We start from the raw sequence: 16287 nt of genomic DNA on the forward strand, positions 1-16287 counted from the left end.
GTACGGGAGGTCAAAGAGGACTGGGAGTTAATTTCTAGCTTGGATTACAGTTTGAGCCAGAAAGGAACTAAGAGAAAGAGGGAAATGGCCCAGTTCAGAAGAGTGACATGCTTTATATGCATTCCAGATTCATATTCTAAACAAAAGTCAACAACCTCATTAAGCTGTCCCCCCCCTTCCTCATCTGTTGAAAGGCACCTTATGTTTTTCCAGAAACTCCGGTGTGAGTGTCCACGGAGCATCTCTGATTACTTCATCAACGTAGCGGCAGTGTCTGAGGGCCTCATACCTCTCTGCTTCATTCATTACAGTGAAGCCTTTAAACTCGTGGGTTAGATCATCACTGCAAACTGACATACACACATGACAAAATCAGAACAGAACAACACAGGCTCTGTAAAATGTAGTACACCTGTTTGGCTAGAAATTCTTCAAAGCTATATTTTCTCAGTTAAATTGTCAAACTAAATCATGCTTATTCATGACTGGGAAATTAAAACAAAATAACCCCCCAATAGATGTTACAAACAAGTTACAAACAAGAGATAGTTGCATCAACTCTGTGCCTTGATACAGGCTAATCAAAGGCAATTGGGCTGCAGTTCAAATTATTTGGCAGCACAACTGGAAAAGAATCAGATTCTCTGATTGCATGGACCATGTACAGTAGGCCAGCATGCTTAAGTGCATTTAACTTGTGCTCATTCAGATTTAAGCGCTTCGCAAAATAAACAAAAAAATGGGGCAGAAAGGGGGGGCAGCATCCGGGGGACACACAACTTTGACAATCCCACCCACTCACCATTGCACCACGTGTGTTTTGTCTATATTCGATTTTGGTTTCCCAGGAATGTAATCCCTGCTTAAGTAGCAGGTCTATTGTAATTTGCTATCAGCAATAGCTCCATGTGTCTTTTCTGCCGTAATTAGACTTTTCTAAAACTCACTTAGCCATCTTAGGCTCAGTTTGAGATATATTTATGGGTCTCTTCGCTTCCTTTCCACTACAAGTACAGTGGTACCTCAGTTTAAGTACACAATTGGTTCCGGAAGTCTGTACTTAACCTGAAGCAAACCTTCCCATTGAAAGTAATGGAAAGTGGATTAATCCGTTCCAGATGGTCCACGGAGTACTTAAACAGAAGCGTACTCAACCTGAAGCGTACTTAACCCGAGGTATGAGTGTAATTGGTTCTGGAAGTCCGTACTTAACCTGAAGCAACCTTTCCCATTGAAAGTAATGGAAAGTGGATTAATCTGTTCCAGACGGGTCTGCGGAGTACTTAAACTGAAAGTACTCAAACCGAAGCGTACTTAAACCGAGGTATGACTGTACTGCTGTTCTTCAACGTCAGCAACTGGAGAACAAAGTGGTGTTATGCCCCAGCACAGAAGTTTGGATAAGATGGTTTTCAGTGCACCTCATGCTATCATGATAGTTCTATGAGATTTAAGACAGAAGAATCAGAAACTGATTCTTGATTAAATCTTAATTTAAAATTCTTCCTGATTTCATTCCCATCAGATCTGAGATTAGCTACCGTACATCCGCAGCCAATACAATGTACTTGCATTGGGGAGGAATTCAATACTCATTATATGGAGATCAAATCAAAGGCATAAGGTTCAAGATCCCATTTCTCACAGTGGCTAAACAGATGCCTAAGGGAAGCTCAAAAGTGCAACATGATGTGGGCAGTAGCTTCCTCCTCCTGCTGTTTCACAGTGTTTTGCCTCTGGGTGGGTTCAAACTAGCAACCTCCTGAGCATGCTCGTAAAGACTGCACCACAGATATGATCAACTCAATGATAATATTTGTTCAATTGCTGGCCTTACCTCCTACCAACAAGTAGCTATTAGGAAACAGAGTTTTGGCTTGCATAAGAGCTCTAGCATGGCCAGCATGGAAGAGGTCGAATATTCCATCTGCATAGACTCTGACAGGTCTGTCCACTGTGGGGGCAAGGAAACAATGTCCAGGTCAAAGCAGAGCTGTACCTCAAATCTGTGTCAGACATACTGTGAGGTATTGCTTGCTACATATATTCAAAATAAAAAATGGGTACATTCAAGCACCCCTACCCCCAAATTTGGTGAATTAGTCCAGATTAGGACAAAAGAACAGAAGCAATGTAGAAAAAAGCTACCAGTCTGAAGAATTTACGTAAGTTATGTATACATCATTGGACCATTTGTGTATAGCAGAGCTAAAATGCAGAACTCTCCTAAGATGTGAAGCATATACAGATTTTTTAATAACTAACAATAATACTTCCTTGTAGAAGATTTCAGAAATTTGGTGGTTTGCTTTAATCAGCATTTAACTGTTGCTTAGTGGGTTTCTAGCTAGGATAGAAGTTGCTCCCTTTCACCCTAACATTTTATGATAGGGCAAATTTTTATTCCCCACTGTCCATATGCTCTGTCTATACAAATGTACACTCTGTAATCTATGAACAGACAAATGCATACATTATAATGACTATCTCAGATTAGATTAATGTCAACTGTCAGTTTCCACTGGTACAAGTTGGAAGCATGGGAAATACACCTATATCTAATATATGTGCTCTACGAGTAGCAAACTTTCTTCCTTGTCCATGAAAAGAAAACTGTGCTTACAGAAAAACTCATTCCCTAAACTTAACTCTCCTGAGAATATAATGGACTGAAAAATATTGGATCCAAACCTCTTTTTCTACCTAAAGTCACAAAATTCAGCTGAGGTTGTCAGCACTTACATATATATCACCTTTCACTCTCTCTCTCTTTTTACTTTAACATAGGTACAATAAAAAGCATGTGCAGCAATTAACTAAACAATTAAATAAACAACTAAGCAATTAAATAAACTCTTAATCTACCTGCAAGGGAAAGTATCGAAGCCGTATTCCATGAAATTTATTTATATTTCATAAATCAAGAAGACTCACCTGGTGTTCCAAGGCGGGCCTGAGCAATAGTTAGCTTCTCATGGGGAGCTTTGCACTGGCAACTTGTATCACCTGCAAATGGAGCAGGTGCAGACAAAGTCTAGAGACAGGGAAGGGCAGATCGGGGTAGGGTGGGGGGAGACCAAAACATATTGTTAATTACTGCTCTGTGCATCACCTTTTTGCTCATTGTCATTGTACAGAAGCACTTGATATGGGAACAAAGTATGTTGTTTCAGTCTTGAAGGCAATTGCATATTTTCTTTTTAACATCCTAGGAGGAGTTCGTTTTTAGTCCAGCTTTTGGAGGTATGCATGCCAATTTCAAGTCACCCTCTCACTGACTTCAGACTGTGAGCAAGAGAGGCTTCATTCTTAGGATGCTGGTTACAATAGATATTTTCCCCATGTTTGCTTCTTGTGTACAGCTGTCAATATAGTAAGATTGGCATCTTTCAGAGGTACGCTACACAGCAGAGTATTTCTGAATATACCTTTAAAAGAACAAACCAAAACCAACGGCCAAGGATTTTAAGGCATAGGTAACTAAGGTGGTAGTTTCAGATGTTGCTGGACTACAATTCCCATCAGCCCCAGACAGCATGGCCAATGAACAATAATGATGGGAGTTGTAATCCAACAGCACCTAGAGGGCACCATTTAAGGCAGAGTTTTCCAAACTTTTCATGTTAGTGACACACTTTTTAGACATGCAGCATTTCGTGGCACAGTAATTCAGTTTTATTAGCAAACCGGGGTTAAACTAACCCCTTTCCAGCCCTGGGAGGAGTGTGGGAAGTGTTTGTGTGACACACCTACACACTGCAGCCGACACACTAATGTGTCGTGACACACAGTTTGGAAAGCTCTGATTTAAGGTCTTGTTAAAGGCAAACATTAAGGGTTGTGTCCTTTGCGTAGGAAGGGGGGCGGTGGGGGAGGACCGCCCCCGGTGCCCTCACTGAGGTGGGTGACATTTGGCATGCCACCCGCCCTCGACTCCCAAGCCTACCCCGAGCTGTCAGGATAAGGGGGAGCTGTGCCGCTTTGCCAGCGGCATTTCCACTTCCCCATTTGTTTTGACAGCTTGAGGGAGGTTTGGGAGTCGCAGGTGGGCAGTGCGCCGAATGTCCGCAGGGGCGGCTCACTCCATAGGGACAGCTTCAGGGCACACACGCTGCTCTGAGCACCCAAGCGGCTATCCCACACCTGGGAGGGCACCCTCCTCGCCATGCCCCCCTCGGGAGCATGCCCGCTCTAGGCAGCGTGGGCATATGTTCCGCCGCTGGTTGTGTCCAATGGCAGTGTGAACAGAAGGCAGCCTGCACAACCAATATTTTCTATTCCCCTTCTTGTGCCTGGAGCTCTTTGTAACCCAAAAAACCTTTCCAGAAGGCAGGGGGGTTAACAGCAGAGGATGTGTCTTAACCATCAATGCTTTCCCCCATTTCTTGTTCATTTGGAGATTTGCTTTGATGGGTGAATTTGCTGCCCAGAAAAACCAAGAGTTCTGCCCAACAGGGACTGGGAATAAACTGGGCTTGCCCATACACACATCCTCTTTAAGAGTCCACACCCTTTTCGTCAATATGATTTTTGTCCTAGAGAGCAGAGAAGATAAGCAACTTTGTGGCATATTTCTCCTCCATGAGCCATTCACAGCAACACAAATGAAAATAATTGCTACTGTCCTTTCAGACAAGAGAAGGATTACAAGAGCCCTTGATCCTTCCTGTTTCGGGTATGATTTACTATAGAAAGTCACAATTTTTCTTGCTTATGTTTTCAAAGCAGTCCTTTAGGAGCAGAAAGCTTTCTTAACAAGAAACAGATACATCCCATTTTAGACTAGATATTTCAACTCTACATTGACTTTTGGGAGCCATTCCATAAGGCCTGAATAGCTGCTTAAGAAGCGATATCATTTTCTAATAAAAATGAGGAGGGTCAGTCAGTCACTCTAGACATTCAAAAAAGGACATTGAACAGTTATTCTGGGCCTGACCAATTTAGAATGCAGGTCTGGAACCCCATGTTTCACCACAGTAAAAACCAACCACCCTTGTAAATAGAAAAGCAGCATTTCTGGGCAACCTAAACTACTTCCACTTGGTGTGACCATTCTCTGTATATACCTTGCTTTTGACACAGTGGAACAGTCAAACATTCTGTCATTTGCCTGCATTTTTAGATGACATGAACCAGGAGCACTGTACCATGCGATTTTCCTCAAATGTGTTGTTTAGCTTTTAATCCCAATAAAATCTATGGCCCCGAGGAGAAGAGCTAGTGCTGTCTTTCCATGCACTAAAATATTTCTGTCTATTCCGGAGCTCTGGTGTCATGTCATATCCTTTAACTGCTCTTTAAAAGTATTAAGAGCCATAAAAGAGAATTGAATAATTAGGGCAAATAAAACACCTTGTTCATTACCACTGCTATCTGTTACATAAACATGTGGGGAAAGTAACATTAAAGGGATTTTTAAGTGTGTAAAATCTGTTACATATACCTAGAACTACTACTTCTTCTGTGTAATGTACACTTAAATCAAACTTTAAGGGTTGGGTTTTGTGGAAACTGGCTGACCACATAGCACAGTGTTTCCTTTTTATTATACATGATCATACAGTCTGGGCTCTTCCCTATATTTTCTAATCACTGTCTTTGTAATAGTTGAGTGCTAAACTGCCTTTTTATTTCTAAGTAAAGTCAAGTTACACAACATCCAGTCCAATGTGGTTCATGCTGGGATAAAGATGAAGGTAGAGATGTTAAAACAATAATGGCTATGGTCCCAGGCCTACAGCTGATAATCTTGATTTAGCTAGTAAAAGGCTGTTTCCTGGGAGATAACCTAAAGAAAATAGACCAGTTTTGTGGTCGTTTCTCCATCCCCCGCCCCCACTCTTGTATCTCTCTCCCTGCTTGGCAGAAAAGGGAAAGCTTTTTGATTATGGATGCTTGGGAATTCTGAAAGGCCTTCCTTTGCCACCCGCTGAACAGTTTATGCTAGCATTACAGCTTATCAGAGGGAATAGTCTTCAAGCCTTTAGCTTCAAAGTTTTCTGAATGCTTCCCATTGGTCTGGCTAGTGCTGCACAAAAGTTTGCAGCAACCAGTACTTTATTGATCTGGAAAGATCCAGACTGAGTTCTGGCTCAGAGCCTGATGCTGGTAATCATGGGACCACTGAACCCAAGGCTTCTCTGAACCAGGACACATAGAACCTGAGTGAGGGCCCTCACAAGTGAATATCCCTAAGCCAGAGGAACTAAGTGCCTCCCACACTCCCTTGGATACCCTCCAACGTTTCTCCAATGAAAATAGGGACATCCCATTTCATAATGATAATTTTATTATTTATACCCCACACATTTTACTGGGTTGCCCCAGCCACTCCAGGCAGCTTCCAACATATATAAAAACAAAATATAACATTAAACATTTTTAAAAATTTTTTTTAAAATGCCTTCAGATAACTCCATACCCTCCAACATTTCTCAAATGAAGATAGAGACATCCTAAGGAAAAGTGGGACATTCCGGAATCAAATCGGAAACCGGGACGGCTTCTCTAAATCAGGGACGTCCTTGGTAAATAAGGACACTTGGAGGATCTGCCCTTGCAGGTTCAGTGGCACTGGGAGTGCACCAGTTAGGAGGTCATGGAATGCAGAAGGGCCCATTTTCAGCCAGACTTTAGTTCTCCAAAAGCAGATGACACCAAGGGTAGGTGGACTGGAATTTCCAATCCCGATCTAAGCTATTCCTGTTACCTTGCTCCATAAGCTCCCTCTGCTGGTCTGTAACAGGACACATGTTCTCTCATCATTCCAGGGAACAACACTGCAAGCCTATACCTGCCTACTCAGATTTAAGTCCCATCGAATTCTACTGGACTTACTCCCACATATGTAGCTTTCATGAATTGCAGATTAAAGCATGTGAGTTCTATTCACAAAATCTCTGGGTGTACATAGGGTATATGAATTATCTCAAGGAAGAACAAATAGAAAACAATCTTCTACTTTAAAAAAAAATACTTATATTCTGCCCTTTTGGTATCTACCTTATTCTTGCTTCCATTTTGGGTTGAATGTGTGGCTCTACTACACCTGATTCAACACTGCACCAAGGGCCTTTTGGCGGTTCCCACACTTCAATAAGTGAAGCTACAGGGAACCAGGCAGAGGGCCTTCTCGGTAGCTGCACCCACCCTGTGGAATGCCCTCCCATCAGTTGTCAAGGAGATAAGTAATTATATATCTTTTAGGAGACATCTGAAGGCAGCCCTGTATAGGGAAGCTTTTTAAGGTTTAATTTTACTATATGCCGGAAGCTGCCTAGAGTGGGCAGGATACAAATATTAAATTATTATTATTATTGAATTTATATACCGCCCTATCCCTGGAGATCTCAAGGCGGTTCACAGAATAAAATCAAAATTTAAAACCACAAAATATATAATCAAAATAAAAACAATAACCCAATTCCCACCCCCATTGAAAAAAAACACATTTTAAAAGGGCATAGGTTGACAATCAAATCAACCAAAGGCCTGGTTAAAAAGGAACATTTTTGCCTGGCACCTAAAAGTGTATAATGAAGGCACCAGGCAAACTTCCCTCGGGAGAGCATTCCACAGATGGGGAGCCACTGCAGAGAAGGCCTGTTCTCATGTTGCCACCCTCCAGACCTCTCAAGGAGGCACATGAAGGAGGGTCTCAGAAGATGATCCCAGGGTCCGGGTAGGTTCATATGGAAATACCTTGAGGTATTGTGGTCCTGAGCCATTTAAGGCTTTATAGGTCAAAGCTAGCACTTTGAATTGGGCCCAGAAACTAATTAGTAGCCAGTGCAGTCGGACCAGGATCAGTGTAATATGCTCAATCCGTCTTGCTCCGGTGAGCAACCTGGCTGCTAAATTCTGCACTAGCTGAAGTTTCGGAACCATCTTCAGAGGCAGCCCTACATATAACGCATTGCAGTAATCTCACCTTGAGGTTACCAGAGCATAGACAACAGTAGTTAGGCTATCCCTGTCCAGATAGGGACATAGCTGGGCCACCAGCCAAAGCTGATGGAAGGCATTCCGGGCCACTGAAGCCACCTGAGCCTTGAGTGACAGCAAGGGATCTAGGAGTACCCCAAGCTACAAACCTGCTCCTTCAGACAAACCTGCTCCTTCAAGAGCAGATGATCTCCCAACCCATCTGGTCTAAGGAACCACCCACTAACAGTGCCTCAGTCTTATCTGCAGGGCTGTCTTGAGCGGATCGCGCGCCCTGGTGCTGAGGGGCGGAGATCGCTCCGCCGCCCGCGCCGCCCTCGCAGGGCGCAATTGGTTTCCGCGCGGCTTTGCCGCGCAATGCCCTCTTTCCCAGGCTGGCGCCCAGCTTACCAGCCCCGCGCCATGGTGCACTGTGCCACCGGGGGTCTACGACGAGCCGGGCCTGCTTATCTGGATTGAGATTCAGTTTGTTGGCTCTCATCCAGTTTATTACTGAGGCAAGACACTGGTCCAGCACTTCCACTGCCTCACTTGCAGATGTAAAGGAGAAATAGAGCTGAGTGTCATCAGCATACTGCTGACAACATCCTCCAAACCTCCATAACTCCACCCAGCAGTTTCATGTAGATGTTAAACAACGTGAGGGGTAGGATTGAGCCCTGTGGAACCCCACAGTGAAGGTTCAACAGGGCTAAAAAGCATCCCCCAAGCAACACCCTCTGGGAACTACCATCCCAGTAGGACTGGAACTACCACAAAACGATGCTGCCCACCCCTAGTTCAGACAGTCGCTCCAGAAGGATACCATGGTATCAAAAGCCACTGAGAGGTTGAGAAGAATTAACAGGGACATGTTCCCTTGTTTCTTTCACACAGGGTGACCAAAGCAGTTTCTGTGCCAAAACCAGGCCTAAACCCCGATTGAAATGGATCCAGAAAACCAGTTTCTTCCAAAAGTGCCTGGATCTGGTCTTTTGTAAGTGGTATATAAATTTTGTTAAATAACTAACTACATGACTGATAATGAAGTACCAGCACTTTATTAGTGCATTGCCTATAAGCTCCCAAGCTCCCAGAGGCCACTTCAAATGTTCTGAAATTCATAGGACAGGCAGGGATAGCTAACATTGTGTCCTCCAGAGGTGTATGGGAGCTGCTGTCCAGCATCCGGAGGACACATTAGCTACCTCTGTCATGGGTGTGGCTTTCTCTTGTGACTATGCCCCCTCAGATTTTGTGTGGCAAACTGCTTGTGTGAGAAACCAACAGAATTGAATAAAGCTCACAACTTTAGTGTTTCTCTGGCAACCATCTAAATATTATTATACACATATTCCCAGCACCACTAGCACTAGACTAAATTTCGATTTCACTTCCCACAAGCCCCAGAAAGAATGGCCAATTGTAATAGATGGTGGGGATTGCAGTTTTTAAACTAAATCTAACATTAGAGGGAAATAGTATATACAATTCTGTATTCCTTATTTGTTTTCTAAGTCTTCTTTTTACCTGTTAGGGTTATTGTAGGCCATTTGCTCCTGTAGACCTTGCTTCAGTAAACAGGGAGGGGAGGGAGCCCTGTAATTTTCTGATCCTTTTGAGTTTAGGGGCCCATAATCAGTTGGCATGGGAACTCTTCCAGAATCCTACTAGTTCTCTATGTTATCCATGTTCTGAGGTTTCAAACACAGACTGCAATTTTCATGTGGGGTAATTTCAATCAAACAACTCCAATATATGTACAATATATGTACATTTCCTGCATTGTCCTATTTATTCTCTACCACTTCAATAAATGTTTATTGCTGAATCCTGACCAAATGAAAGCTGTATTTTCTTGACCCTTGCTAACAGCACATTTATTTCATGCAGGACGTAGATTATGGATAGAAATATGTAAAGTCCCACCATATGCTTATGTTAGAAGTTAAAGTGTTCCATAAATCTTGATTCACACAGTGTCACTCCTGCCTTTCATTCAAAATGCTGTGGAAATTGAAAACAAACTCTGATAATATTTATATAGTTATTGAAGCAATAAACATTCCCAGATGAATGCTACAACAATAAGCAAAATGCAAGTACCAAGTTCACACTAGACCTGGTTCATATCCCCACTCAGCCATGAAGCTCACTTGGTAATTTTGGACCAGTCAACTTCTCTTGGCCTAATCTACATCATAGAGTTGTTGTGAGGATAAAATGGGAACAGGGAGAACTATGTATGCCACCTTGAGCTCCTTGCAGGAAAGGCAGGATATAAGAAACAATAAATAAATAAACAATCCCCCCCATTCTTCTTGTCTGATGATGATGATGAAGAAGAAGAAGAGTTTGGATTTGATATTCCGCTTTATCACTACCCTAAGGAGTCTCAAAGTGGGTAACAATCTCCTTTTCCCTTTCTCCCCCACAACAAACACTCTGTGAGGTGTGTGGGGCTGAGAGACTTCAGAGAAGTGTGACTAGCCCAAGGTCACCCAGCAGCTGCATGTGGAGGAGTGGGGAAGTGAACCCAGTTCACCAGACTATGAGTCCACTGCTCTTTACCATTACATAGGATTCTAATATATTCCAGGATATTTTTGTTGTGCATGAGGTTTCGACAGGAAACTCTTTAACAGTTATCATAAGCACAATTCAATGCAAAATGTCTGTAACCATCTCCATGCTTTAAACAAAACATTATTATTATTTTTTAAAAACCAACTCATCCCTATTAAAAAGTTAATTGAAGTCAAGCTCATCAATTATTATGGAATTTTAATAGCATCAAAAATAGAAAGTCGAATGTAATATTAAATGATTGTTTAAACACTGGTAAAAATCAAAGTTATTATTCTGTTTCAGTGTTAAATAGTCTCCATGGGAAGGTATTAAACTACTACCTACGTCACAGTGACAGCTTGGCAAATTGGCTGTCTGAGTTTTGCTTTCTCAGGAAGCAGTGATGGGAGTGATTAAACTACTTTTTAGGAAACAAAAAAGGGGAAATATTTATTGATATGGAAAATAGTATGCAGCCCCCAGGGTACTTCATATTCGGTTGCTGGGGCGTGGTTAGGATGGAGCTAGATATTCTTTTCATGTACCCATCACAGAACATGAGCTCTGCAGCCCAGTCCTAAGTGAATCCCACTGAAATAAGTAGCACTGACTCCCAGGTAAGTTGGCCTAGTTGTGTAGCTCGCTTACTTTTGGAAGTAAACCCAATCCTATTCACATACATCAGAGGCCATTTCTTTACCCTCCTAATTATAATCTGCTAGTGCACTCATCTCTTGCAATGCAAACCTTTCATAGTAGCTCTTACTAGTATCTCAAGCATAACTTATGCAACAAACAACTTCAGAGAATCACCAAGCTGAACTCTTTATTTCCCCCCACTTATAAAAAATCTGTGCAAAATTTTTGATTGATACAAAATGCATATGCGAAACAATGGTAATGAAAATGCTCGAAGTGGGTGCTGGTCTAATTCAAAACAGCATCCATGCAGTGAGGAAGGGATGCTTAATTCTATATGCAGCTAGCTTCCATACAAACACAGTTTCTATAGATTAATTACTGAAGAAATGCAGATTTTCTCCTAACGCTACTGTCCCAACTCATATGCTCTCAACTGCTTGAAAGTAATACCATCCATTTTGTACACTCTGGAATCCCTGAAAACCAAAACCAAAAGTGAGGTCTCTTATTCTTTTCCAGTGTTTCCCTAAAAGGCAGCTTTTGCTTTTTTGATGGTTACATTCCTTCTCCCCTGCCATTTCATTTTTTAAATCAGCAAAAAGGCAAAGAATAAGCAAGGAGTAAAGGAAGAGTTCTGTTGCAATCTGAACCTAACAAAAGAATGGGGAAAGTCCCATTTTTTAATTTTATTTTTGCACAGCTTGTTAAAAGAGAGAAACATGCAACAATCCATAAATTGTCTTTCTTAATAGAAATAATAATAACAAGTAGATATTATTAATACTTTGTAATACACATTTTCACAATATAGACAATAAACACAAAGAGCTAAAATGGATGAAGCTGTTTTCTAATTTACATTCAGGCTACAAAGTACTGATTTCATTACATCCTAATAAGACAAAGAGCTCAAAGGGTGACAAATAAATGTATCCTTTTGTCTCTTACTTACCAGTCGAGGCTGAGGACATGTGTGTTCTATCTCTTCCATGGTTTCTGAAGGAAGCTCATTAGAAAGGGATGTTGGGATACCTGTTTCTGACTCAGCATTAGTTGCAAGCACTGGCATGGCCAGTGAATGCTTCTTGCGGTGATGCCCTCTCTGCTATTCTCCACAGTCAGATAATGTTTTCCTTTCTCATGTAATTCTCTCCCCCGCCTTCTCCCCCTTCTCTTCTTTTCCTTCCCTTGAGAAATTAAAGGTTTTTCTTTCAAGGAGAAGCCAAGAGGCAAGGCCTCAGTTTATCACTATAACAACCAGCTAGCAACGGAGCAGCTGGTACAGGACACAGTATTCTGATTTGCATGGTGCTTTCTGGTTGGTTGCTGTCATCATAGGACCACTTTAACTGAGTTATGTGATATATACTGGGAGGCGGGCTGATATGAATGCCAGCAGAACATCTCTCTCCCTCACCCCTCTTTATATGGTGCTTTTGTAGTTTTTGGTACAAACACAGATGTATTTATGCATTATACAAATCTCCTTCAAAGCTTTATTGCAAAATAGATATCTACATGGCCATATCTTTTCTGATTTTGCAAAAACAAAAAGCAGTCTTTATTTATTAGAAGAATATTGGTTTAAGACTTAATATTCTATTTTAGTACACGCTTGGATGCATGACCTGCTTTATTTCTCCTGAATTAAATGTGCTAATTGCTCATAAGCATTTGCACTCTTGGATGCAAAAATGCCCAGTAAATTATACATCTAATTTAGGATTTTGCGCATTCCAGACCAGTACTAGCAATCAGCATGGTGAGACAAAACAGATTACTGTACTTACAACCACCTCTCAGTAAGTAACCTAACCCTCTTATCAGGCCAACTCTCACACAGTTTTTACATAGTTAAATCAACATGGGTGGACTTTTCCTTTGAATGCTGACATGTTAAACTGATCTGATGAATGCTTTCATGTCCAAGTACAATATTATCATATGATTTCCTTCCCAAAGACCTTTTAGCGTTTGGAAAATTATGAGCTTGATCACTCAACAATCCAGATCAAACTTGACAAAATAATGCTGCCTTGACATGGTAAATTTACATCCGTGTGTACAAATATCAACAGTGTTGAGGTACTGAAAGGACAGCTCCTCAGATAAATAGTATTCATGTGATTATTATTATGTATGATTATTTTTATTTTCATATGTAACCTGAACTCCGTAGAAGGCCTACACTGAGTAATACAATAAATGTTTTGCATTCAGAAGGTCACAGGTTCAATTCCCAGCATATCCAGGTAGAGGAGCTGGAAAAGATCTCATCTGTAACCTTGGAGATTGTATGAACAATACATGGACTAGTGATCTGATTCAGTATAAGGCAGCGTCTTGTGTAGCCATTCCTCAGTTCATACTCCTAATATCATCCACACTTCCGTAGCTGAATTGTTTACTAAACCATATAGCTGTGTGCCACTTATTTTTAAAATCTGTCATGCTCACAAATAGCACTGAATAAATTGTGACTGCTTTAGATGTTTGAAATTGTGGTGTGTTCACAAGAATCCATCCAGAACCATGAGCCATAGATAGCCCAAGAAATCAAACTAAGGCATGTCCATATGTAGTCCCAAGCAAATCCAAAAGCCTTCATCCTATATAATAAAGTGCAAGTGTCTCTGTGTTCAGTATTCCCTGTGTCCCTGGGTTTGCGCTACTGCGCATGTGCCCCACGGACACAGGGATTGGACGCAGAGACTTGACGTGCGCACACACACACACACACACACTCTCCCCACCCCTCTGCCTACCGTTTCCCTCGCAGTCCTCAGAAGAATCGCGGCCTTCTCCTGGGCGCCCGCTGGCCAGCTGGGCTCAGCGGAGCGCCTCGACGAAGCGGTGGCCATGGGAGGGGCCAGCCGGCCCCCTCACGCGCTGCCACCAACAAAAGAGGCCGAATCACGGCCTTCTCCTGGGCACCCGCCGGCCAGCTGGGCTCAGCGGAGCGCCCCGACGAAGCAGCGGCCATGGGAAGGGCCAGCCGACCCCCTCACGCGCCGCCGCGAAAAAGGCCGAATGTTCTAGCGCCCGTTTAGTAAACGGGCTGAATGACACTAGTGTCATTATATTCTGGTAACTCCAATCAACAGTCAGTTGGATGTAGTTCCTGTTCTCAAGCACAGGTAAGCAGGCAAGCAGAAGATGTGAGGTAGGCCAGAGGGAAAGAGTGTGTTTCAGGGAGAGAGAGAGCCAAACAAAAAGAGAGAGCAGCCTGTGTATCTAAACCAGCAGCATTTCCTGGAGGCTTGCTAATCCCAATCAGGCTGCAATTGGTGAGCAACAAGTACAGACATTAAACCAACTAGGGCCTGAAGAACTCTGTCATGGCATCCAGTCCTAACAGATGACACTTATAGGTAAAGATAAAGAGGACCCCTGACCATTAGGTCCATTCGCGGACGACGCTCGGGTTGCGGCACTCATCTCGCTTTACTGGCCGAGGGAGCTGGCGTACAGCTTCTGGTTCATGTGGCCAGCATGACCAAGCTGCTTCTGGTGAACCAGAGCAGCGCACGGAAATGCTGTTTACCTTCCCGCCGGAGGGGTACCTATTTATCTACTTGCACTTTGACATGCTTTCGAACTGCTAGGTGGGCAGGAGCAGGGACCGAGCAACAGGAGCTCACCCCGTCACGGGGATTCGGACCACTGACCTTCTGATCAGCAAGCCCCAGGCTCAGTGGTTTAGACCACAGCACCACCCGCGCTATACCTGCTTATAGGTATGGAAGCTTTATTCTGGATAACTGATATATCACAAAAATAAGAGACATCTGAAGTGTATTTGGGGTTTTGCCTTCTTGCCACACATCTACTTAGATATCTATAACAGTTCATCTTCATGTAATTTCATGTAGCCCTTTTAGAGCTCCAGGTATGTGTCTGATAAGTGGACAATCTTGTAGATGCTTGTTCTGACCATCTTTTGTGTCTATTTCACATCACATGACTTACAGGACTCATACCCTTCAAAGACCCATATTTATTTATTTTTTACAAGATATAATACAAAACCACCTATGGAATTCTCCTGACCCATGAGAGATTCTATCATCCCAAAGATCCAACAGCACAAGCAAGAGGACACAAAGAAAGCTGGCACTGATCTGAAACAGGGCAGGTCCAGCACACTATAAATGATTGCAGGTATTGGCCCAGAGATTCTTGGTGTGAGTTCAGGACCATGGCCAGCAATTTCCCAACTAGACATGACCTCAGCTCTAGCCTGGAGCAACTCTTGGGGTTTTATAGCTTAGCCAGCAGTGTCTTTCTGGGAGCTCCATCCCCTTAAGTGACCATAAGTGACTCTATCTTTAAGGACCCGTGTCTTGTTCTCCTTCCAGGAGGCGAAGGCTAGAATAGTAGTGATTTGGTTGAATAACACTTCCCAAGTTGGGAAATGTTTCTTCTGTTCACTGGAAGAGTCTGAGGTCCACTCCTTAGAGAGCAGTGGTATTTCACCAGGCTAAATGGTGTGCAGGATCCAAGATGGAGGGCTCTACTTGGGAAAGGGTGGTGAGTCGGTCTGACTTCTTTGAGCAGCTGATATTTCAGTCTTAATACCAGGCCATGATAAATGTTAAGCTTTTGCAACAAAGCAAAAAGGCAACTCAAAGCACTTCCAGGCAGTGACTAACACCCACAATCCATATGGGGCTGATTATGCTTATTGTTGCTGGTGCAAATGTACTGGCAGGATCTGCATGAACCATTGCTGGCACAGTCAATATCCAGTACTAGATGGCATTTTCCTAGAGAGAACTTTTGCTTCCTGTCTGGAGCTTTGGGTACCAGTGGAAGCAGATCTCTGAAAGCACTTTTAGTTGTGGAAGTTGCTTTTATTCTAGCAACATAATTAAAAACAACATCCTTAGTGAAATGGAGGCTAATCAGCTGTAGCAGAATGACTCATAGCTAAAGCTTTACAGATAAGCTGTATTATTTAAATGTCACTTCAGACAAAGAGGATGGCTTTTTTTGCTGAGGAGAAGGGGGAAAGTCAGAAGCAAATAAGGGCATATAAAATGGACTATGGGGGAAGTTCAGAGTTTGTGAGATGTAGGAGTAACAAATCAAATCAAAGCATTGTAACAAAACTTCACCAAAGTTCACGATATCGGGGGAGGGGGTAATCAG

At 42.6% G+C, this 16287-nt stretch overlaps 1 protein-coding gene across 3 annotated transcripts in view; it reads right to left on the reverse strand.

Annotated features, from left to right (window-relative positions):
* The window catches only part of PCYT1B (phosphate cytidylyltransferase 1B, choline), a 28187-nt gene that overhangs the window by 7094 nt on the left and 4806 nt on the right, over positions 1-16287 (reverse strand). For 2 of the 3 annotated variants that reach the window (XM_088668720.1, XM_035116104.3), the window contains 3 exons: positions 2935-3034; positions 1838-1954; positions 199-350 (listed from right to left, as the gene is read on the reverse strand). In XM_088668720.1, coding sequence (XP_088524846.1) covers positions 199-350; positions 1838-1954; positions 2935-3034 — 369 coding nt within the window. Of the gene's footprint in view, positions 1-198; positions 351-1837; positions 1955-2934; positions 3035-12088; positions 12411-16287 lie in introns of those variants that run through there. The other variant, XM_035116102.3, reaches the window with a different exon arrangement.

This window comes from Zootoca vivipara, chromosome 4 (assembly GCF_965207765.1).
Source record: "Zootoca vivipara chromosome 4, rZooViv2.hap1.1, whole genome shotgun sequence".
Classification (NCBI taxonomy): domain Eukaryota; kingdom Metazoa; phylum Chordata; class Lepidosauria; order Squamata; family Lacertidae; genus Zootoca; species Zootoca vivipara.